Raw genomic sequence first — 26,940 nt, forward strand, 5'->3', positions numbered from 1 at the left:
TTAAAACGAACTTTCTGCATCGATTCGATATCAGAGACACCTGATGATGATGATACAATGAGAACACCTTTTCACCTAGAATATACTTTATTTTGTGGTCTATGCGCTTGTACGCACAGTCACTGCATGTACATATTTCTCTGGGTTGATGAAACCAGAAGATTTGCCTTTCAAAAGAAGGATAGTCACTACACAACGATATTTCTAAATATGAATATTGTATCATGCAATACACAGTTTTAGACTAATAGGTATTAAAATATTCAATGATTTATCATTACAAGTACAAATGTTGCTTTTACTAGATTGTTTGTCATGTTTGAAAAGTCCTAACAAAAGAATGTTAATTACTCAGTGAAGTATCTTATATAATACCGATACTTGATGTAGACTTTAAGTAATCTTCTTTCTTTTATTAGTTTCAACCAGTTGGTCCTTGGTTCAGTTCTGTTATTATTTTGATCACTGATATCTCAAGTAATGTAAGTGGTGATAAAATCTGCATGTTTGTAAATTGTACTTCATTTAGCATTTATTCACAGGAACCGGAATATCTGGATTTAATACATTGGTCTAAAGTGGTTATGCTCTGCAGTGGCTAGAGGATAATTAAGCACAAAATCTTTTATTTTACTTTCACATACAAGGCCAAGATAATGTGAAACTTAATGTTGGTTTCCGCATTTTTATGGGGAGTATTAAAATCCATTTTACCAATTTAACTGATTTTTTCATAACATTATTGTAGATGATAGTTTAAGTTACCATCACCCAACATCTTTACCTAAAGTGTCCAAAAATTTAATTGTATTTCCGTATTCCTAAGACTCGTTACTTTAAAGAACTACTACCTACCCTCATATTATATATGGCCTCCCAATTAGGTGAGTTGACACAGTATATGTTCCATTTGCAGAAAAAGACAATTAAAATCATCTTGCAATTAAAAAGTTATAGTGGTAGTCTTGCCAAGGCTTATTTTATTGAAAACCCCCTGTTGACTTTTCATATTTTACCCATCATGGAATTTGGATCCTTTCTGAAGACCACCACGCGTCTTTTTCATTTTCAGACGCATTGTCTTAGAAATTTTAGCCATATACCAACTCCTAAAAAACACTACCTTTGTTTGAAAGTAGATCTGGACTGAGACTAAAAACACATTTTCAGCACTTTTGAAGTTATTTGTTACGTATAAAGAGTAATTTATCTGTAAGGTTTTGTTTGATAATGGTATATCATAAATTCTTAGAAACCCTTCATTTACTTTTGTATGTTCTTAATTATCTTACACTAATTATTGTCGTCTGTCATTTGAATACAATGTAAAATGACTAATAAAACGTTTGAATTTGTTTGAATTAAATTTTATTGTTAAAATGTATTTATTAAATATAAAAGGTAATCAAATGTATTTTAATACTGATTTTACCGGGTACCTTTTCGATTTGTAAGAAAATTGTCTATGTTAGCACTAGAGGCCATAACCCACAATGATTGTTGAAAGCTTTCGTTATAAGTTACTCTGGAATTAGTAGAAAGATCCTCCATTTCAACAGCATTTTTTCCGTATTTGGATAATCATTTTCTGATATTGAAACTATACAAAGTCTGAGAATAACTATCGTTCCTTATAATTGTCCGTAGTATTTATAAAAACACGATTTAAAAAAAAATGAAGTCATAATAGGTAAACTTGATATTTAATCAAAAGTGAATCTATATTATAATGTATAATTTTATATATATATTCTATTCACATTTGAATTGTCATGAAAATTCAAAAAATCTGCTATTTATTTGTATCTACTTTTAAATATTTAATATTTTATATAAAACATAATGTTTTAGCTATAGTACATAAATATATTGACAGCTAAAAAAGTCACAGGCGGAAATCATTATTATACAAGTTGCAAGGTTCGTCCGTCTTGCAAAGAGAAGAACCAGACCAGGCCGTGAAGCAGGGGAACGCGTTTGGAGTTGAATGTAGATATGAATGTAGTGTTGTTTACCGTCAAGAATGAGTGTAGTTACTACTTATAACACGCCTTATGGCATTAATAGATATGAAGGTAAGCACTTATTTATTGAATTGTAGACGTATACACTTCTTTTAATTATGAAAATCGTGTGAAATGTATATTGCATCTTCCTGTGGAACAAGTAGACTTGTTTGTCGGCTGCTACTTGTTGTGACACGGATGGCGTCTGCTATATCGCGCCAAGCTAACTTTGGATTTGCTGTCTGCAATCTCTCATGTGGTATATACTTACTCTGCAGTAAACTTCAATATTGAAAATATAACTGAGACAACATTTACTTGAATAATGAAGCGTAGAAATTTAAAACTGTTGACAAAATCTTGCTCGCTACAATCAACACGATTTCCTTTGTTTTGTTACAAACTAGCTATGTGACGTCATGGTTGGGAATTGCAATGTGAATGATCAATTCATTTTAAAAGTTATTTTGCTGAGTAATAGGAAAGACAGTACAGTGTACCTATATAATATAATGTTTAAGGTGTAGAAGAAGATTAAACAACTGAAATAAGTTAGTTGTAATAATTAAAAAATAAAGTTTTTTCGAACAAATCGATTTAAAATTCTTCGTTAAGCCTACAAGTTTTTGGACACAAAAAATGAGTTTTTAATATTTAGGCTTCTAGTGTACAAATCCATTTTAATATTTTGAATAGAAATTGTTGTAATAAGTGGCTAGGGTAACAATATTAATTAAATAAAATTGAGGAATTACCTGTCTGAAATTTAAAAATTATTTCTTCTTAACTGGTGAAAATCCATTTTGAGTAGTGTAGTAGAATGATGAGCAGGATGAAACTGCTGAACACTTGCTCTTTGATTGTCCCGAAGTAGCAAGGGAGCAGTTTGCGGGTAGGGTACGATAAGCGGACCCGGTTTTTTTATATCGAAGAATGTAATCATCGATGCTCGCATCTCAAATCCTAGACTATCAATCGATATAAAGTATCTATAGTTTTCAATAACAATCATATGTTTTAAATTAAATATGAATCTAATATTTACAGTGATCAAACAAGTTGTTATAAAATAACCAAAATTAGGAAAACTGAAGACGACCATATTTGCTCCTCTCACAGTTACAGTTGTTTCTTTCCCACAAATTTCACATAATGGGTTTTTCCGCACGATTCCAACATGTTGAAGTCATGAAAAACATGTCTTATCATCTTCCAAAACAATGTCGTTTAGTTTTCTAAAATTGACTGTCATTTTTAATAATCAAATGTGACTTATATAAAATTGAAATGTTACATTAAGAGTATTATTTAAAAGTATTTACATCTATTGATATAGATTATTTGATTAATTGTTAAAAATAATTAATCAGTATCGATTGATTATATCGATGGTTATGATTAAGTAATATCGTTTGCCAATTTCGATATAAAAAAACCGGGTCCGCTTATCGTACCCTACCCCAGTTTGCCATTTTGGTAGTTTGGACAACGGTGCTGAATTCCCCCAGGAGGACCTTATAGGTTGTTTTCGGCGGTTTGTGGAACTGCAGAAATCTGAAATCATAGACTGGTAGGCTTCATGGTGTGCTTCCGGAGTGTGCAAAAGGCTCCTGAGGCTTAAGTGTTTAGCAATAGGCCGTCCCATAGAAGAAGAAGAAGAATAGTGGTAGGCTGTCAGTAGAGTGATTGCTTCTAATGTAGCCTGTGGTTAGCTTTCTGGTAGGGTGATATTGGCCCTCGGGTAGGGTGATAGGTCCTTAGGTAGATATGATTAGGTTTAGGTAAGTTGATTAGGTCAGGTGATTAGGTTTAGGTAAGTTAGGTAGTTTCATGAACAAAATATCATTTTTTACTTAACATTTGGCTGCAATTTGATAAGCGGCCACAAGGACAATCGAATCCTGTATATTTCTTATTATTTTAACTACCAAACAATAAGAAACCAAAATGATAAACCGAATTACGCTATAGACATTTCATATTTTGGTATTGTTCAGCTGCAGTGTAATAAGCGGTCATCAACAAAATCGATTCATGTTTATCGATTATAAATTTCGATACTATTGAATACAACATTTGACCTATAGTTATTTAAAATTAATCATTGCCAGCTGTTTTTTATTTCATTTATGTACTGAGTAGGTTAGTGTTATCGGCAAGAACAATGGCAGTGAACATGTTATTACTGTCTCAAAATGTATTTTTAAACATTGAACAATGTTTTAAATGGTTACTAGACTGACCTTGCTCTTTTAACCCTTTAAGGAGTGTGTGTAAACTCTACATAATGAGTAAGGACGTCATATGACTTATATTCATATAATGGCCCAAAGGAGTACGGACGTCATATGCCTCTGTATTTTTGTATTATTGTAAATGCATTGCTATTACTGATTGTCTTTTAGTAGATTAGTTTGTAAAGTGGTTCCATCTATCGGCAACATACTTAACTTCCATTTTTTAGGCTCGGATTCACTTGTAATCTGATTTTACCACCAGATTGCAGTTGCCACCTGATAGAAGGTACTGACTCAAGGTTGCATTGATCGTGCATCGCTTTGCTGTCAGAATATACCACATTATAATAGCCATTCCTTGTATACTGCGTACTGTGGCCATATTTATCTTGTGAGAGTGACTTATATTTGTTGAGCAACCATCTAGTTTGTTAATGTTGTCCAAATGGCATACAATATTTCCTCGAACGAGTCTGCCGTAGTGAGGAAATAAGACATTTGGTTTCGAAAAAGTACTGAAATATTGACTTGTAGAACACATAGTCCTTTATTATTAAGCTTTCATATGTAAATAAACATTTTTTAAGAGATTTTAAAGACTTTAACTTTATATTCCTTTTTGTAATTTTTTGGATTTCATTCATTACTCATTTTAGCCTAAATCAAAAGAAGACATCATATGACGTCCATACTCCTTAAATGGTTAAATCCGAAGTCTCCTGTTTCTAGTGAGGAGATGAAAACCGGAATTAAAGGTAGAAATCAAATAGTGTTTCGCTGTAAGAAAGATCAGAACAAACATGAAGTTGTAAAAAAAAACTTTTTAGAAGGCTTTTTTTATAATTCTAAATTAGGTATTATAAATAAACAAAATATCATGTGCTATTTTTGACGGCATTAGTACCTACAGACATAGCATTTCAGATTGGCGAATGTACTACACTGTTCAAACAGAATTTAAATTAAATTGTTCTCATTTTATGTCATCTGTAACGAATACATTTCTTTTACATATAAAATTATAGCTTCTCTTTAATACGATTTTAAAAGCTTGTAACGTAATTGAGCTTGATGTTATCGTTCAAATTAATTCAAAGTTAAGTCGTGTTTGGTTAATGACTAATGGCGGCAAGAACAATGACGTATATGTGTTCCTTGGTTCACAAGGAATCAAACACATTGATCCTAAATCCAATAAAGTGAGTTAATGTTATTGTTTTGTTTGTAAACTTTTGTAAATATAAATAGTGTTTTTGTTTATTGTTAATATATTTATTTTCAAGATTTAAAACCAGTAGAATTATATTGTTATTTGAACTACCTATTACGTAATATGGTCCAGCATTTTGATTTCTCAGGGTCCTTACTTGACCGTGAAAATCGTGAAACCATGAATAAGATGGGAATTTCGTTCACCGTGAAAAACGTTAATTAAGCCATGAATTTAACGTAAAACCGTGAAAATCACTACTACTTGCGATTAAGTGAATCAACATGCGTCACACCGTGAGTTTCGTAAGGCCTCGTTCATACGTGAGTGAGAATCACGCAAACCTAATTGGTCATTGTGCTATTTACTAGTGTACCAGATTAAATGGAGCGGTTTACTCAACCGAGCGCTAGCTGGCCAACCCCTGTGTGTAGAAGCGACGATCGTAAACAATTGCCACTATCGGCAGCCGACAGCGTCATGTCACTTTATCGGCGACATAGTAGTGTTTGGGAGAGCATTGAACGGTTCACAATGATTTACAGTGAATTTTGACTGAATTTGACTGAATGACTACAATGAATTACTAGTTGCTGCAATTGATTGGCAAACATTGTGGGTGTAAAAACTTTTTTCGAAATATGGATTTTGGTGGATTAGGTTGTAGAGGAGTCCATAGATGCTCATTTACTCATAAACAAAATGAGCATACTCATAAAAAATATTAGCCTACTTTTTGTAAACTATGATGTCAATATTTTATCATTTTAAATTTTAATTATTTCATGATATCTGTGGACTAACTACTAAATCAATACTTTGAATGATTTTTATTTTTTGTTTCTGTCACTTATAATCAGATAGATCATCTTAGAAAAATATACTCTCACTTATGAATCGTTTACTTGATAATTTGTTATTGTTTTTAATTTATACACTTAAAGTACTTTTCAAGTAGATTTTCCCACCAATACTAGTAATTTTGAATGACAAGAAAAGTGCATTTAATAGTGATTTGGTTATTTTACTAAGGGGAGCATGTCAAAATTACACCTAATTTTTGGTACTAATTTGCGTGGTAAAATTTTATTGTTTACTTTTTAAAATTACTACTGAAATATAAACTTCTTGCTTTATTCTAGCTTAACATATAATTAATTAATAAAAAATGCAACTATTTTTTTGATTTGCTAAAAGAGCAAATTAATTTTTCTTGCATGCGATTTAAATATTATCTACTAAAATTTGTAATAATATATCTATATAACTGGTCGACAGCAATTCGTCAAAATAAACAGTAGCACCAGCTGCTTGGAAAGTCTACATTTTGGAGTCCCCCAGGGATCAGTTCTTGGGCCTATTTTGTTTTTAATCTTTGTTAATGACTTTTACTCTGGAAATTTCAATGGTAAGGTGACAGCATTTGCTGATGACACAGCATTTTCCTTTAGTGCGTCAACAGTTGATGAATTATATTCAAGGATGCAGGATGACCTAAATAAAATATCTATATGGTTTGCTTGTAATAAATTATCCTTGAATGTATCAAAAACATTATATATGATTTTTTCTTTGTCCCAATCCGGCAACTTTGGCACAGCCTTAAGAATACATTCAATAAATTGCAGCAAGGATCTGTGTGATTGTGGCGTAATTAATAAATGTAGTCAGATTAAGTATCTGGGTTTGACTCTAGATGAAAAACTTATCGTGGAAACCTCATATAGGTTCTCTGAAAAAGTCTCTACGGTCATCACTTAGGGCATTTTTTCATTTGAAATCAGTTTGTCCTCCCTCAGTTATGAGACTGGCTTATTTTTCATTGATTAATTCTAGGCTGGAGTATGGATTGTCATTGTGGGGTAGTTCATATGTTTCAAATTTATCTAGTCTAATAGTCCTTCAGAAAAAATTTATAAGATTGATATGTAATTCTAATATTAGAGAACATTCGTTTCCGCTTTTTGTTAGAAATTTTATTTTACCATTAAGATATTTATATGTTTTTAAAGTTTTAGTAATTTTTTTTCATACTAAGTGGTAACAGTGGACCCGTTATTGACAACTCTGGTTATTCTACTAGACTCAGTAATCAACAGTATTTGCGATTGCCTAAACCAAACTGTTCTTTGTTTCAAAAATGTTTTGTGTTTTTAAGTTATAAGTTTTTTAATTTAATTCCAAGTGAAATTAAAATTAATAGATCTATATTTATTTTTAAAAAGAGGCTGAAGGTTTGGTTATTGAGTAGAAGTGTTAAAGATATTGAAAATTTATATTTAGTTGTTCAGTAAAAATATTTTGTTCTTATTTTATAAATTGTAAATGTATGTTTTTATATTGAAGTTGAGTTGGATTTCTCTAATTAATGTGTGTTAATTTGATGGTTAAGAGTAATTTTAGTTTGTTTATTATTATTTGTTGTATTTTCATATTGTTATTATAGAACTTAAATTAAATTAAGAAGCTGATGATGGCTCCCACCCAAGTGCAAGATTATTTTCTTTTTGGGTTGGTATATTTTTTTCTCTGTAATCTGTATATTGTTGTATACTGTATTTACATGTATTTAAAAAAAGAGAAAAAATAAACGCATTTATTATTATTATTATTATTAGATATTAAAATGCTTACTTTGGACGAAAGAAAGAAAATAATGTAAAATCTATATGAATAATCAGTCATCATCAACTATGAGCCCTACCTTTTTGTCTTCATAAATGTTGGTTGGTTTAACATTGATCCTTGTACATTTTTAGTACAGTGTTAATTAGTGGGATTACGATTGTACTTGACTGAATTTTACTTTGTTCAGTTTTAAAAATATGTTAATTTTTCATTTTTAGTAGTTTTCTACATTTTAGTGTTATCAGTTATAATATCTTAACATTTTATCCTTATAAAAAAATAAAATGAAAAATGAGTATTTATTTTAGCGGGCAATTAATATACATAATAATATTTATTGCTATGAAACATTAATAATTGTGATGTACAAAATGGTTAGATTGTTCATAATTTCTTCTACAAACAGTTCTATCTCGAACACGCACTGGTATTCATATTACAAGAAGAGTTGAGTCATATTCTCTACAATTGGCGATTGGCTGCGGGTTGTCCCTCTGAATCATGCCAATGCTCCAGCATATGTGCTATGTTGTTGCTGTCGGCTGCGATCCTGTAGATGGGCTATTGTTTGTGATTGTCGTGTCAGCATGTTGCGGTCAGCTGCGATTGGTCATCTCGCGCTCGCTTGTGTGAATCCCTTCATAATGTGATTCAATACACTACTTAGGTCTCACAAAACGCCGAATTCAGCTTTTCGCTCTCTATCGGCGACTGCTCACCTGTTAGATTTATGGAGTTACAAACAATGGGTGAGCTCCAGTGCTTTCACACGAAGTGGCCGATTTCAGTGTTTCAGCACCAAAACACGCCTCAAGCGTGTGCAGTGGTCCAGCACTCGGCACTTATGGCGTTGCCGGTTCTCATGTCACTGCTCAGCTTGAATACAAGTGTTTTATTTCAGTTCATTTCAGATATGAACATTGTTTTACTGTTAAAAATGTGCGACTTAAACTTTGAACGGCTTATAATAGAAGTAGAGTATAATCCGGCTTATAATAGAAGTAGAGTGTAATCCTTTTGTCGTGGAATCAAGAAACAAGTTAATATTCCACACTTGTTCGTTGAATGATTTTTTGGTAATAAGCTTTTAAAATTCTTGGATCTTTTTTATCTCTAAGTGCAGTAGATAAAACTGATATGATATAAACCTGAAACTCAAGATGAAATAAACTATAAACTGTCTTGGCACATTTCAGTCTCTTCTGTGTCACCTTAAATCACGAAACAGCGAAGCATTATGAAAAATATTCTTCAGTGATGTTTCATCAAGAGACTTCTGCTGAATGAAGCGGAGAAGGGGAACTTGAGTCGCAGTAGAACACCGCAACTTGCGTTCGCCATCTGAAAGGGTCCCGCGATATCGCTGCCTCAGTCAACAGCTCTTATCTGCATTCCGTCGGCAGTTTTTGGTCTGTGTGAAATCGCTCTAAATCGCCCCAGAACCGATCGCCGTGAGTTGTTGTGATTAGGCTTGCTCAATTCTCATTCGTGTGAACCGCTCCTATGGTGCGATTATTAGTAAGAGTTCTGATATGATACAAGTGGCAAATTTTATCTCCTTTTGTGCTCATTACTTAGCAAACCATACCATACAACGCATACCACTACCTACTATTAGTAGATTAGGAAGGAAAAGTTATAGTCTCACCATTTCGCCGCGTCTGAGAAACGAAACACAGCTGTATTCTAGCTGAGTTGAGACGTGAGAACACCCAAGTGCTGAGGTCTAGGCACTGCATGCACTCTGAAATCGACCACTCCGTGTAAATAAATCTTTTCTATTTTGATTCGTAATGTTTATAAAAAGTATCGACCATGAAATTGTTATTTTTGTACCATAAAAACCGTGAAAGAGCCGTGAATATAATAGGATTGGGTGGGAACCCTGTTTCAGCATTTTTAAATGGTCATGAATATTGATGATATCAATGATTCGAATCGTAATTCGATTGTGTTGGTGGCTGCTTGTAATACAGCAACCATATTGTTCAGCTATTTTTTATATATGTAAAATAGCTGGTGAATGTTTATGATTCGTTATTCATTTCAATTCATATTAACTTTATTCAAGATTTACACAATGTACACATAAAGTATAAATACAGAATATCGTTAACATATTATAATATGTCTATTTACTGACTACATAAATCATTCAAAGAAATATACCCTTATTTAATAATATACATCATTCGATTGTGTGGGTGGCCGTTTATTATAATGCAGACATAAAAAGTAATGATTTAATGATCTAATGATTTAATGATTTAAAAAACTATATATATATATATATATATATATATATATATATATATATATATATATATATATATAAGTAGATATGAATATGCCGATTCTGGCTCACTTTTGGGACAGTCAGAAAATCAATGTAAAATACTGTCCATTGAACCATAAACAAATCTAAGAAATCTAACAGGAAACCACGAATGGAAAATAACCGAATCTATAGCTGTTTTACTGTTCATTGTAGGCTTCTAATTTCTTAAGCTATTTTAATGAAAAAATCCAGAAATCTCAATGAAAAATCTTTATTCTACAAAGTTAATTGTAACACAGTCTTTATCTTTAATAGTCTTCTTTCCAGTAACAATCAAGTGTAATTTATCATTTTTATTCAATTCTTTAATCTTTTTTTCATCCAAAACAGTCAAAAATCTGTTCGGTAAGTGTACTTTATAATCTTCCAACTCGGCAATTATTGTAAGCCCGAATTTATCTTTCATTTTATCCAATGTCACAATTTTATACTTCTTATTTTCTTCTAAATCAATCAATTTCTTATATTCTTTGAACTTTAAATCACCAACCTCATTTAATTCCTTTAGTAGCTCCATTTACATAAGAAAAAAATATTGAAAAAATAGTATAAAGAATTTAAATTGCCCCCTACAAACCAATATAGTACTATTTTGTCCTATAATTATACTATTTTTTCAAAAATTTTAAGTCTTAGTTTACAGATTTTTCTATAATAAATAGAAGAATCTACAGCTGTTTTACTACAATTTGTGCTGATTTCTGTCAAATTCAAGTAAAAATCAATACTTTTTCAAATTATTAGTTAAGAAATTTTCCCTATTTAAATGGAGAGGAAAAAGATATCCTGCCCGTACTGCAAAAAAGATGTTTTCGAACATCATTTTACCCGACATTATAAGTCAATCATCTAAAAAACAAAGATATTTATGAAAAAGAATTAAATTATTTGAAGACTTGGGCTAAAGAAAATCAAATTGCCGATCACCAAAACATGTATAATATAGAAAAATTGCGTGAACTAAAGAAAAATTTTAAGGAAAGTAAAAAAGATCTCAATCTATTTAAAGATGAAAAAATTCAATCAATCGCTGAGAAATTGTCCATTGAAACAAACGATAAAACTAAGTCTGAAATGATCGAAGAAATTGACAAAACTCTTAATGAGAAACCTGAAAATATCATTGATGTAGAAGTTTTATCCTCAATACACGGTCTTTTCAAGCAATACATTTTAACAAATTTAAACGATAATTCCATGTCAATTTACAAATATCTATCAATTATGCGGTCAGAAATTAAGAGTTTAATCGAGAAATTTCAAGAAAATGTTAAAAATATGAAGGGTTATCTCTCTTTGGAATGCGAATACGAAAGAACTTTAGTGAACGGTGAAACACAAACTTGTCCAATGTACTTTACTATAAAAGCAGACGAAATCTTTGACATAAACGACTTTATTACTAAGCAATTTAATAAATTAACACATCGAGAACAGACAAATCATCCAAATCGAGGTTCTGGATGGACATTAAAACGCTGTAAACAACTGATTTTGAGCCTTAATAAACACGAATTTATGAACGCAGGATCATATATCGATTTACCAAAGAAAATCAAAGATAAAAAAGCTTGTATAAATATAAAAAATAAAGATGATTATTGCTTTATTTATTCTATCCGATGTGCTATTGAAAAACCTGAAAAGAATGCTGATAGAGCAAAACAATACGAACAATTTGTAAATGACGAGATATTTTCAGGTTTCGAGTATCCAATGTCCTTAAAAGATATACAATCATTTGAAAAACGAAGTTACAATTCTAAGTACAAGTATCCGAAAATGTCAATAAATATCTACAGTTATGATGAGAAATTTAACATTGTTCCGTTGCAAATTTCTGAAAAATATGATGCAGAATTAAATATTGATCTACTGTATGTAAAACAAGAAGACAAATCTCATTTTGTTTTGATAACCGATTTAAGTAGGTTAGTGAGTTCTCAAACATCCAAACATGGACATAAAAATTTTCTATGTAGGAGATGTTTAAGCCATTTCTACAAATCTGTAGATTTAGCAGACCATTTAGAAATTTGTAAAAATCACGAAGTTTGTAAGCCAATTATGCCATTTCCAGGTCAAACAACTAAATTTACTAATTATCAAAAGAAGTTTAGCCATCCGTACGTTATTTATATGGATTTTGAAAGCATATTAGAGAAGATTCCCACATGCAAAAACAATCCGCAAAAATCGATCACAACCAAGATTCAGAAGCACATTCCATATGGTTTTACTCTATACTTAGTGTCTAATGTGACCAATCGTATGTACAAGCCGATATGTTATCGAGCAAAAAATGAAGAAGATTTGCCAAATGTTCCTGCAAAATTGTTTGAAGAACTTAATAAATTATCGAAATACATAGCTAAAAAGTATAATTCTAAGAATAAAATACCTATGAAATTGACCGAAGAAGAAGAAATTGCATATCAAAATTCAAATCTTTGCCATATTTGTGAATGTGAGGGTTTTGATAATCAAACAAGAAAAAAAGTACGAGATCATTGTCATTTAACAGGTAAATTTAGAGGTTCAGCTCATTTATCTTGTAACTTGAATCTCAAATTTCCTCAAAATATTCCAGTTTTCTGTCACAATATGTCATGTTACGACACTCATTTGTACATAAAAGAATTGGCTAAACAATATGGAAACGTTGATTTGATCGCAAACACCGATGAAAAATACATAAATTATTCAGTAAATTCAGGATATGGGTATGAGTTTGAAGATGATAAACCAAGAAAGTTCATCAAGTTTTCTTTCGTAGACACGTTCAGATTTATGGCATCGTCTATTGAAAAGTTAGCTAAAAATCTAAAGAGAGAAGACTTCAAACATACAAATCATTTTATACAAGATGGTCTGAACGCAATTCTAGATAGACAACCAAATGACGAAGAAGAAATCTTTAAAATTCTATCTGGAAAAGGAATATTTCCCTATGAATTTATCGATAGTATTGAAAAACTTGATTACACAGAAGAATTGAGAATTCAAGATTTCTATTCACTTTTGACAGACGAGAGCATATCTGAGAAAGATTTTCAACACTACTTAAATGTATGGAACAAATTAAAAGTAAAAAATCTAGGAAATTACTCCGATCTCTATAACATTCAAGATGTTCTATTGCTCGCTGATATCTTTGAAAATTTCAGAAACATTTGTTTGAATTGCTATAAGCTTGATCCAGCACACTATTTAACAGCTCCCAGTCTTGCTTGGGATGCTATGTTAAAATTAACGCAGATAGAATTACAATTAATTAGTGATTATAACATGTATTTGATGATCGAAAAAGGTATTCGCGGAGGCATTTCTCAGTGTATTAAACGATATGTGAAAGCAAATAACAAATATTTAAAAGATTTTGATAAGACAAACCCCGAAAACTATTTGTTGTACGTCGATGCAAACAACCTTTATGGCTATGGTCTGATGCAAAATTTACCATTCAACGATATCAAGTGGATGGATCCAAAAACTTACACTACTGCAGAATGGAGAGAAACAATTTTGGAACTCACTGGCGACGAAGATTATGGCTATATTCTCGAAGTCGATCTAGAATATCCGAAGAATTTACATGAAAATCATAAAGATTTGCCTCTTGCTCCAGAACATTATAACAACAAACTTTGCACAACTCTACTGGATAAAACTGAATATGTTGTTCATTCGAGAAATTTGAAATTCTATCTGGAACAAGGAATGGTGTTAAAACATGTGAATAGAGTTATTGCATTCGATCAGAAGCCTTTTATGAAAGATTACATTGATTTTAATACTAGTATGAGAACCAAAGCTACAAGCGACTTTGAGAAAGATTTTTACAAGCTGATGAACAACTCTGTTTTTGGAAAATCTATGGAAAATGTGAGAAACAGATGTGATATTAGACTAGGAAATGAAGAATTTTCAATGAAACAAGCTAAGAAAACAAATTTCAAATGCTTTAACATCTTTGACGACAACTGTATAGCGAGTCACATGTACAAGCAGAAAGTTAAATTTAACAAGCCAATCTACATAGGTTTTTCAGTTCTTGACCTTTCAAAATTGTTAATGTACGAGTTTTATTACAACAAATTAAAGAAGTTTGATCCAGATTTGAATCTGTGTTACATGGACACAGACAGTTACTTCCTAGAATTGAAACGTGATCCTTACAAAATTATTAAAGAAAATATAGATGATTTCGATACGAGCGATTATCCAAAAGATCACGAATGTTTCGCTACTAAAAACAAGAAGGTAATAGGGAAATTCAAAGACGAACTAAATGGGGAAATCTTAGAAGAATTTTGTGGTTTGAGGTCAAAGATGTACTCGTACAAATATCTAGACAAAAATCCAGTTAGGTGTAAAGGAATTAAGAGAAGCGTTGTAAATAAAACAATAAATATCGAAAACTTGAAGAGATGTTTGTTTGAAGATAAAGAAGAATTTAGAGAGATGACAGTAATCAAAAGCTATAAACATGATTTGTATACCATCACCATAAACAAGCTGGCACTGAACGCTAAAGATGATAAGAGAAATGTCCTAGAAAATAAGATCGATACAGTACCGTATGGATATAAAGGCGAAGCAAAATCTAATATATTAGATGAGTTAAATAAACTTGGAAACTTTGACATGTAAATGGAAGATGATTTGATTCACTGCCACAAATGCAAGAAAAAAACGAAAAATATAGATTCAAAAATCGTTCAAACTCAAAATGGATTGTATAGAATTGCTGCAAAATGTTCAAAATGTAAGACAAATAAGAGTAAATTTATAAAGAATCCAAATGAAAAACAAGTAAAGAAAGAATCTAAGAATAAGGAAGAAATCGAGATTGAAGCTAGAGAAATTCATGCACCAGTACGAAAGAAGTTTAAAAAGAGAAAAATTATAACATTAGGAATTGACGATTTATGGGCAGCAGATTTAGTTATAATGTCTAACTATTCGGATCAAAATGATGGATTCAAGTATATGTTAAATGTTATTGATACTTTCTCAAAATATGCTTGGTCAAGAGCTATCAAAAGAAAAAACGGTAAAGATGTTTCAAAAGCCTTCGAAGATATAGTAAAAGACGCGATAAAGATCAATCACAAACCGCCAAATCTACTTCATACAGATAAGGGTTTAGAGTTTAAAAATAAAGAATTTAACGAAGTTTTGAGAAAATACAACATTAAGATTTATCATACTGAAAACGAAGAGAAATCAAGTATTGTAGAGAGATATAACAGAACTCAAAATGAGAGAATGAAAGTAATTTTTGAGATTAATAAAAACTTTAAATGGATCGATATTCTTCAAAAAATCGTAAACAATTATAACGATACAGTTCACAGCACAATCAAAATGAAGCCCAAAGACGTAGATAAGGATGCAGAAAAGGAGTTATTAGAGACCGTTTTCAAGTATGTTCCACCAGAAATTCACACGAAAACTAAATTTAAAGTCAATGATCATGTAAGAATTGTTAGTAAAAAACAAACATTTTCGAACAAATATAAGAACAATTGGTCAAGAGAAATCTTTGTGATTTATCAAATTAATAACACAGATCCTGTAACTTATAGTATAAAAGATTTAAATAATGAAGAAATAACCGGAAAGTTTTATGAATATGAATTGAGAAAGTCAAAGATTTTTTCTATATAAATGGAGGCTCAAAAGAAATGTTCAATGTGCAAAGAAATAAAAGGTTTTGAAGCTTTTTATAAAGATAAAAGTAGAAAAGATGGAATTATTTATAATTGTAAAGATTGTTATAGGAAGTATCATAAAGAGCTGTATGATAAAATAGAAAAATTAACTTTGGAAGAGAAAGAATGTCTTAAATGTAAAGAAACTAAAAAAATTTCAGAGTTTAATAGTCATCACTATAGTAGAGATAAGAAAGACTCATATTGTAAAGATTGTGTAAAGAAGAATCACCATAGATTATATTATGAAGATACTCAATGTGAATGTGGAAGAACTATAAAATGGTTAAATAATTATCAAAAACATTTACAAACAAAATATCATAATTCAAGAGTTTTTAGTAAAATTGAGTAACATTTTCATCGTGTAATTTAGATATTCTATAAATCAGTCGAGATTCAGTCATATTTGTGGTAAAATGATTTCCGTTGTATAAGATATTCAAAGATTCTTTCATTTGGTTATACAGATTGATAGAATTTGGTTCGTCATCAATGAACAAAATCTCTAATTCAGGATAATTTATTTTTAGATGTTTTAATCGGTTTGGTATTTCTCGTTTCTGAGCTCTGATAACGTAATAAGGATATTCCCACATGTGATTCTTCTTAATTAACACAAAAACATGGTGTTTTTTCTTATCAAAATCTTTACAAACAAGATCTGGTTTCATTAACTCCAATCGCAATTCTTGATTCTCTATTTTCAATGATTTCATTTCATCTTTAATTTGTAACTGTTTTATTTCATCTTTTAACTGCTTATTTTCGTTTTTGAGTTTGTACTCACCATATTTTCTAATGGAAGGTAATACTTCTTTCGTAACCCAATTTTTAAACAATTTCGCTTCTGGTTTATGCGATCTCAAAATTAAAGAATAAAGTCCAGATTCATTAACGAAAACAGTGTTATTTTGGAAGTTTGAAGGTAAGCTATTTATAGCCCCCCTTATATTTAGATTAAAATAGAAGTTTTTATCATCTTCGTCAACGTTTATTCTGATCGTTTGCATAGTATTTTCATATTCTAGAATTTTTGCTACGTCTTTAGCCTTAAACCAGATCACATTGTTTTCGTCAACAATCGTAAAGATATGTTTGTTATTGAATATAAGTTGATTATTGAGTAGGTCTACAACTGACTCCATTTAGATAGAAAAAATTTAACAAGCAATTTTTTATTTTGAGTATAAAGTCCAGATTCATTAACGAAAACAGTGTTATTTTGAAAGTTTAAAGGTAGTCTATTCAATAGACCCCCTTGATTTATGTCTTTAAACATTGATTTATCATCATCAACGTTTAATATTATTGCTTGTCTCGTGTTTTCATATTCTAAAATTTTTGTAAGAGCGTCGAATCGACGCCCTTGTCAGAATCTATGTTTTCAAAGCTTTTTTTGTATTTTTCTTTAACATTGTCTTTATTCGTATTTTTTGTGAATATTTGTGAGGTGGCCCTCGAGGGCTACCTTATCTTTTAGATAAAAGTATTGGTATTTATCATCATTATCAACTCGTTTTTAAAGTTTGAAGGTAAGAACGATTCGTTCCCCCCTTGATTCATCATTCTTTCGACAATCTTAAATATATTGTTGTTTTACTCTCATTATTTATTAAATTTCCCTCAGAGTCTTGTATAGTTAGAACGATTTTTTGAATTCTTTTAATATTTTTTCTAATTGGAATATAATCGATTTCATTCGGTTTTTCACTGATTTTTGATCCATAAGCAACATTTGGGAAAAAAGTGTACAAAATTTCAGATTCTTTGTGTAAATGTTCGGTATGATTTTCAAAACTAGGTTCAACGAGATTGCAGTGCACTTCAATTACATCGAAAGGTCTAAATTTTGGCGTTTTATTTCCTAAATATACCTGATTTGGCTCAATAGTTTCTTGAACAAACCCTAACAAATCTACAATAATTGCTGAAAACATTATTCTTACTGGTGATTTTATTTGAATTTTATTAGAGAGATAATTTTTTTGCATTTCAAACTTGTTTTCGTCAAAGTTTAAAGATTTATCTGATTGTTTGAATGTTTTCAGATAATTTTTAAGGGAATTTTTTATTTGATCGAAAGTATAATATCCTTTGTTTAAACCATAATATTTTGTTATGTTCTTCTCACTAAATCCTATACAATAAGGAGAACTTTCACTAATATTTATTACAAAATTGTCAGAATAAAAACCGCTTAAACCGATAAAATAATTTGATTCTTCCTCTAAGTGTATAGGATGTTCCAAGTTTAAAACTAATTTAGAGCTTTCTGAAGTCAACTTGAACAGCTTCATTTTCGCAAGCGTTGCTTCAAGATGAAAATCTTCTATTTAAATGGAGAAATTTTTAAAGCAAAAAGATCAGATAAAACTTCAAACGTTTGAAGAAAATAAGAAAGATCAACCAATCAGATTGTTAATTGTTGGTTCAAGTGGATGTGGAAAAACAACTTTATTATTGAATTTTATCTACAATAGGTTGATTCCTTATTCCAATTTGTATGTTTTTAGTAAATCTTTAGAACAAGACGCTTATAAAAAATTGCAAGAAAGATTTGAAAATATTGAGAAGAACTTAAGTAAGAAAATATCACATTTTTATAATGCTTCCGAGGACATAGTTCCATTAAGCGAGTGTAAACCCAATTCGTTAATCGTTTTCGATGACTGTATTTTAGAAAATCAAGACGTTATTAAGGAATATTTCGTAATGTCTCGTCACAAAAATATCTCTTGTATCTATCTTTCCCAATGCTTTTCAAAGGTTGATAAACAAGTTATTAGAAATAATTTGAATATGTTGTGTGTTTTTAAGCAAGACGATCACTATTCGAGAAAGATTTACAACAATTATGTGGGATCTGATATGAGTTTTAACCACTTTAATGAATTATGTGATAAAATTTGGAAAGAAGACTATGGATTTTTAACTATTAATTTAACTTTGAAGCCTAAAAATGGTAAATATTTGAATAAATTTTCTAATATAAATGCTGCTCAGTGGTCTGGCAAATGTACTTGATAAAATATTTGTTACAATTATTTTTACATTATCTTTACTTTTTATTTACATTATGAAAACAACTGAAAAACGGTAAATCTGTTCACGTTTTTACGTTCCACGTTCACGTTTTTACGTTCCACGTTCACGTTTTTTACGTTCCACGTTCACGGTTTTTACGTTCCACGTTCACGTTTTTACGTTCCACGTTTCGTGTTCCACGTTTCAAAATTTTCCTAAATAAATGGTGAACGTAACTTCTGAAGAAGCGAAAAAACTTGATCAAATCGAAAAGAAATTAATCAAAGAATTTAAAGAACAGATTCGAATTGATGAAGAAGAACAAGAACTTATTCAAAAAATTAATCAACCTGTAACTTCTGCAATAAAAAATGTTGAAGGGCAAAATTGAAAATGTTTTAAGCGATAATCAAAATTTAATGAATTTGGTTCCAGTTGTACGACAATTTGCCGATATTTCGATTCCAGAATCTGAGTTTGAATTGCCAAAATTACCATCTTCAACACCATTTAGACCTCGAATCATTGAAGACTCTACCATAGTTGAACCAATAAGTCCTGGAACAACGGATATAATAATTGGTGAAATTGGTAAAAAATTCCTTCCTAGAGCGAAGGATGATAAATTTGGTTTGTATTGGGATAGAAAAAAGAAAAGTTTTATGATTGGAAATTTACCCGTTAATTTTGAACAAAATGATATAATTATTAATGAAAAAATGTACGAAGGTACTCAAGGTTTATGGAGATTATTAACAGACAATGACGTTCCAAAAGATAATTTATATTCTGAAGAAGATTTGAAAAAGTATACAGAAATTTTATGGGAATCTGACTCAATTTACAAAAATAATGATCCATCTACTAAGAAGCCTAAGTCAAGTAGAGGTAAAAAATATATCAATTTGATTAAACCAATTTGGGAAAAACGAATCGAAGGATCAGGTGTAAGAAAATACAATGATAATAAGATTGAGTACAGATATATCGACGATTTGACAAAACTCGATGGAATTATAAATTATATTTATGCTCAAGAGAAGGCTGGAAACAACAATTTTTTGAATGAAAAGAAAGCTATTAAAGATTTTATTTCGAACAAACTTGACGAAATGATTGAAAAACCTGATGGAATTAAATATTTAAAACGAATTTTGCCGGCAATAAGTTCATCTATGATTGAAGGTAGCGGACTTTTGAATGATTTTATCAACAATTTACCTTTTGAATTACACGTACCAACTTATCAGTATCTGGGGCCTGGCACAAAACTCGAAAAAAGACTAAAAAGAGGAGATCCTGGTATAAATAAATTAGATCAAGCTGCTATGGAACACGATATTTTTTATGCAAAACATAGAGACACAAATTCCAGACATATAGCAGATAAAGTTTTGCAAGATAAGGCAATGGATAGATTTTTATCAAAAGATGCTAGCTTAGGTGAAAGATTTGTTGCACTTCCAACAGTTGGAGCAATGTTTTTGAAGAGAAAACTAGGAATGGGAATTGAAGAGAACTTGAAATTTTAACTATATAAATGGAGGTGAATGTAAATTTCAGCAAAAATCAGAAAGAAAAAATAAAATCCGCTTTTAGGAAAAAAATACCCGTTAGTATTCAATTTAAAATAGATCAACTAAAAAATGGCGAAGATAAGATATTTTTAACAAATAGACAATACAATAAACTCGAAAAACATAAGAAAAACAATAAAGGAACCAGAATAGAATTTTCTTATAATCAGTTGAAAGAACTTAAAAATGGTGGACTTTTGAAAGATTTATTAGATTTTGGAGAAAATATTCCAGTTGTTAAAAATGTTGTTCCTTATGTTCGTAAAGCTGCTCCAATCGTTAAAAAAGATGTGATTCCTATTGTTCGAAACATTTTAAATTGGTTAGATAAAGAGTTGGAAGATGTTACAGGATCTGGATTAGATGAAAAAACTTTGAATTACGTGAAAACAAACATTAAAAAAATTTTAAACCATTAACATTCGGTGAATTGGAAGAACTCTGCAAAAACATTAAACATTTTAGAGGAATTTTCATGAGAGATACATTACCTGAAAAAGTTAAGAAATTCGAATGTGGAATTGTGAATTTAGACTCGATTTTGGGGAGTGGAACGCATTGGGTTTGTTATTATAAAAATGATAAGAATGCATGTTATTTTGATTCGTATGGAAGAATTGAGGACAAACCACCTATAGAATTGATCAAATATTTGAAAAAATCAAGCGTCTACTACAATGACTCTCAGATTCAAGACTATAAAGATCCCCCAATTTGTGGTCATTTATGTGTTTTTGTGTTGAATGAACTGAGTAATGGTAAAGATTTTAAAGAAGTTGTTAACAAATTATTGCTTAATAAATATGGATTCACAAAATATTTTTGACGTATTTGGTACACAAATTATTCAAAATGTAGATAATAGTTTGAATTTTGATAGTTTGAGGAATGAGTTTGATAACAAGTTAGAAAATTTATTACAAAACCTTCCAGATTCAGATATGTTTGCTATCGAGATTGAAGATTTTAAAGCAGAATATGATAACAAACTTGCAAATTTCATGAGTTCAAATGAAGTTGCTGATAAAATAAAAACATTGGAAAAAGAAGTTGATGATGGTGTAAAAAAATTATTTACCAATTTAATGTCTCATATCGAAAAAGCTGATAAAATTACTGAAGCGATCAAAGTTGAAAAGAATTATGTTAGTTTGGCTAATAAAAAAAGAATTGTCGGTGTTCGACCTGGTATTGACAAACATGATGTTGTTGTTAAAGAACAAATTTTAAAACCTCTAAAATTATCAGAAAACATCGATATTGTTGATTTACATGATCCGAATGTTAAAAATGCCTTAGATTTTAAAGGAAAAAGAATTAGCGGTGTTAGTAAAGGAATTAATCCATTTGATGTTGTTGTAATGATTCAATTAGAAGATCCTATTAAAATGTTTAATGAACTAAAACAAAATTATGAGAATCATAAACAGCATGTTAAAGATTTTACGACAGAAGTCTATGATAAGTTAGAAGCCAGAAATAGAAGATCAGTAGACGATGTTGGTGAAATTAATGAAAAACTTACTAAATTTAAAGAGTCTTTTGATAAGTTTAGTTTAGATGCTACGAAAACTTTTGAGAATATTGGTCATAAATTTGTTGAATACAATGATTCTTATGCTGTCAAATTTCAAAAATTAGAAAAAAAACTTAATAATATGGAGGAAGATCTTACTGAAATAGGTATTCGCGTAGGGTTTTATGCATGATAAAATTTCCTTATATAAATGGCGCTCATATATTGTGTGAGATGTAAAGAAAAAACTGCAACAAATGATATAAAATACTATGCAAACATCAATGGAGTTAAAAGAATTTCGGGAAAATGTGCTGAATGTAACTCAAAAAAGAGTCAATTTATAAAAACTTGAAATTTTTTCTTAATAAATAGAGATGGCGGGACATTACAGTGCTTTCGATCTTTTTATCATGCAACACGAAAGAGATTTGAAAAAAGAACATTGGGATGACATTTCTCAAAAATATGAATTATCCGAAGATATGATGAGATTATACGTAAACAAATTGAATTGGTATAACATTGCTAAATATCAAACTCTGTCCCCAGAGTTCATTCAAGAAAATATACATTATCAATTAAAAGATCATATGTCTGTTCTTTGTCTCTATCAACACTTGAGTCTAAAGTTTTTGGATGAAAATAAAGATACAGTTGATTGGAACAATATTATAGATAGCGGTTACTATCCTGTGCAGATTTTATTGAAATATGTGACCGAGATCGCAAAATTTAAGGAAGAGAATCCTGAATATGACGAAGTAGATCATTAAAAATGACTCTAATTTATATCTTTTCTTATAAAAACGTACATTAGATCGATGAAAAAATGATATCTTTCTTATACATGACGTTTAAAATTTCTAAATTTTCTCTTATTAAATGGTGGACTACAGAAAGTATGCTAGTGATATTGAAAGGGCGGAGTTTAAAAATTTCTATCCAATTAGTAAACAACATTTGAATGAACCGAATAAAAGAACTGAGTTTAATATTGATTTTGGAGATAACTTTTGCTCGTCTAACTTCCAGTTTTATATTTCTGGAACTTTAACAAAACAAGATGGTCAAGCATATCTTGGAACTGATAATGTTAGATTAATCGATAATTTTATACCGTTTTTATTTTCTAAGATTGAAGTAAGAAAACACAATAAATTGATAGAAGAAGTCGAAAACTGTGGCCAATTAAGCACAATTAAAGGAACTATTTGTTATTCCAAAAGTGATGTATTTTCAAACAGTTTTGAATCAACTTTTAAATTTGGACAATTTGAAGCGGTCGGTGATTTAGCACATTTCGGCTTAGGATTTTTTGAAAATGTTACTATTCCGATCTATAAAGGAGGATTTTATCTAAGTTTTATAAGAGCAGAAGACGATGATGTGATTCTGAAGACTGCAACTGGAAATGTTATGCCTGTTGATGGCAAAATTACAATTAACGAGTTTTTCATTAGAGTTCCGATGATTGATTACAAAACCACGAGTAAAATTAGGTTGATTGATGAAATTATAAAATCTCAAAACATCACGTTTAATTTTCTAGATTGGCAATGTATTGAACAAAAAGGTATTTCCGGAACAACTTATTCGTTCGATATCACAAATATTTATAGAAATATCTTCAATCCCAAGTTCGTTATCATTGGTTTTCAAACAGATAGACAGAATAATCAAGAAAAAAATCCTTCAAAGTTCGATAGTTTGGATGTAAAAAATATCAGAGTAAAATTGAATGGTTCTTATTATCCAGATGAATTACAAAATTTAAACATTTCCGGTGGTCTTTTCAGAATCATGTATCAGATGTATCAAGATTTTAAGAAAGTTTACTACAAAAATATGGAAATGTATTACAACCCCAAAGAATTTATAGCAAATAGACCCATTTATGTCATTGATACAACAAAGAGTTTGACAAATATTTCTAGTTCAAAGAACGATATAATTATCAATATGGATTTTCAAAATGCTGTTACAAACGCGATTTGTTATGTGGCTGTGGTTTCTGAGAAATTTTTAGCCTATGACGTGATTAAGAACGATATTAGAGAAATTCAGTAGTTAATGATGTTCATATTGTTCTCTTTCATTCCTTCTAAAACTTCAAAAATATACTCTTTCGCTGATGAAAAATCTCGATTTCTTCCGGAATAATCTTTGTAATCATAAACAAAATATCCTAAATAGTTGTACAATAGAATGAAATTATTTCTTTTTATCTCGGTAGTTGAAATATAAACATAAACATTTGCGCTGAAAAATTTATATCTCGGCAGACTTAGTTCCATAGCTTCCATTTATTCTTTTTGTAAAATGGAAGAGTATAATGCCAACTGTTACAAGTGTTATAATAGAGGAGAAATTATTGATAAAAGATTAGTTTGTAGAGATTGTAATTTAATTTTGTACGAAAGACCTAAGCCTAGGAAATTTCGAAATAAATTAACATATTTGAATAACCTGCTTATGAAATTACAATATGGAGACAAGAAGCAAACACATTTTGTTACAGAATTTAGAAAACAGAATAAAAATTTTTACTTATCTCTTGGAACCGTTGACAAAATTATTTTCCTTTTCAAAGAATACATTAGGTTTGTAGGTTTAAATACACACGTTTATTATGAGAAGATTTTACCTATAATCTTTCACTATTTGGACATTGAATTTGACTACGATTTTAAACCTGAAATCTTTGATGATTTTATAGTACATTTGGAGAAAGTAAATGAAGAACCTCGTGAAAAGAATGCGGTTTTACTCACATTCTCCCCGACTTCTCGAGTGATTGTTAGCAAATTTCATTATTTCCGTTTATAGATTTTTTATTAAGATTTCTGGATTTTTTCATTAAAACAGCTTATAAATGTAGAAGCAAACATTGAACAGTAAAACAGCTAAAGATTCGGTTATTTAACATTCGTGATTTCTCAGATTTGTTTATGGTTCAATGGACAGTATTTTACATTGATTTTCTGTCTGTCCCAAAAGTGAGCCAGAATCGGCATATTCATATCTACTTATATATATATATATATATATATATATATATATATATATATATATACAAAAAGCTGTGTACAACTTACTTCTTAGTAGGCTATTTTAAAGGATGTGTTATCAGATAGCTTGTGACACAATTAACAATAGTATATAAATAATAATAATAATAATAAAAGTTCATTGCCATTGTATTTGTGACCTTTACTCAAATACAACACAAATGATTTTACATTGTTTGAATTAATTTTTAGTACAGTGTTAGTGGGATTACGATTGTAATGACTAAACATAAAAAATAATACATTAAAACAGTTAGTATTAAATTAATTTTAAATAACTATAACAAACATGGTTTTGTACCTGATAATGTAGGTATTTCTAATCAATAAGCTGGTCCAATGGATGAATAATCTTGTGATTGTTAGGGTGGCTGCTTATTATACTGTAGCTGTTATTCTCATAGGCTGCAGTATAATAATCTGTCACAATGACCATTGAATTGATGTTTCTGTTTAACTAAACTAGGTTAACAAACAATGTAAATACTACATGAATTATTTAATTTCATTAAAATTAATATGTAACAATATTGTTATTATAATACATTAAAAATACATAGGAATAATTAATTATGAATAACTATAGTTAGAATGTTATCATATTCAATAGTTTAGCTATTTTCTATTTGATACTTTAGTTTACTGATTTAATTGATGGTGTTGTCACTTATTGTACTGTAGCCTTCTCGTATTTTTTAATAATTTATTTTTGCTTCAGTATAGGAAACAGCCTTGAAAACATCGTCATAATTTTTCTGGTCATTTGTACTGCCGAACAATAAATAATCATAATGTCACAAAATTATCAACATTTATGATAATTGCTATTTCCCATTATAGTAACTAATAATGGTTTGATTTATGTTGTAGTGTATTTTATACAAGATAACATAATTTAATTATGAATTTAAAATATCATTAATATTAATTAAAATCATTATAAATTAAATATATTAAAGTAGAATATTGACTATAACTAATTTATAGAGAAAACATATTTTAAAGCTTTAAAAAATGCTCATATAGATCAGCTCCATTTATCACCACTAAAAACAAATTGTTATTAAAATCATGAATATGCATTGCCACTTTCTATGTAGCTATAAAAATGATGTTTTAACATGTTTATATCAAATTAAAACAATATTGTAATTGAAAGGGCATTAATTATAAATAAAGTTCACAATCAATAATTTAGGTGGTTCTAATCGTTAAACAAGTTTGGTTTGATGATCCTATGTTTTACATAGTGGCCTCTTATTATAATGCAGCCATTTTTTCATTAAAATATTGTTATTAGGGTAAGAAGACACTGAAAATATAGAGTTTCTGATGATAAATGCATAAAAGTCACCTTTATTGTTGATCTATTTCCAGCGATATAATCTAAATTTCAAATATGTTATTAATGTTTGTGTAAATGTGGTGTGTAAGCACCTAAAAATTTGTTGTGGAAATAGAAGTAGTCCTATATTAATTATGCTTAACGATGTTTAAGATTGTTTCAGTTAACATTGGTAAAGTAAATTTGATCCAAAATCTTTGCGAATAATTAGAACATTAGTGAATTATAGATGTCTGAGGTCTATGTTATGCTATTGGTAAATATAAGG

General features: G+C 29.8%; 1 protein-coding gene across 1 annotated transcript in view; it reads left to right on the forward strand.

Annotated features, from left to right (window-relative positions):
• The first annotated feature begins 1,949 nt into the window (after positions 1 to 1,949).
• The window catches only part of LOC124373366, a 52,634-nt gene continuing 27,643 nt past the window's right edge, over positions 1,950 to 26,940 (forward strand). Inside the window, exon 1 of the mRNA XM_046831741.1 lies at positions 1,950 to 2,075. Within this exon, the coding sequence (XP_046687697.1) occupies positions 2,024 to 2,075 (52 nt within the window). The 5' untranslated portion in view covers positions 1,950 to 2,023. The remainder of the gene's footprint in view (positions 2,076 to 26,940) is intronic.

Source organism: Homalodisca vitripennis, chromosome 1 (assembly GCF_021130785.1).
Source record: "Homalodisca vitripennis isolate AUS2020 chromosome 1, UT_GWSS_2.1, whole genome shotgun sequence".
Taxonomy (NCBI): Eukaryota; Metazoa; Arthropoda; class Insecta; order Hemiptera; family Cicadellidae; genus Homalodisca; species Homalodisca vitripennis.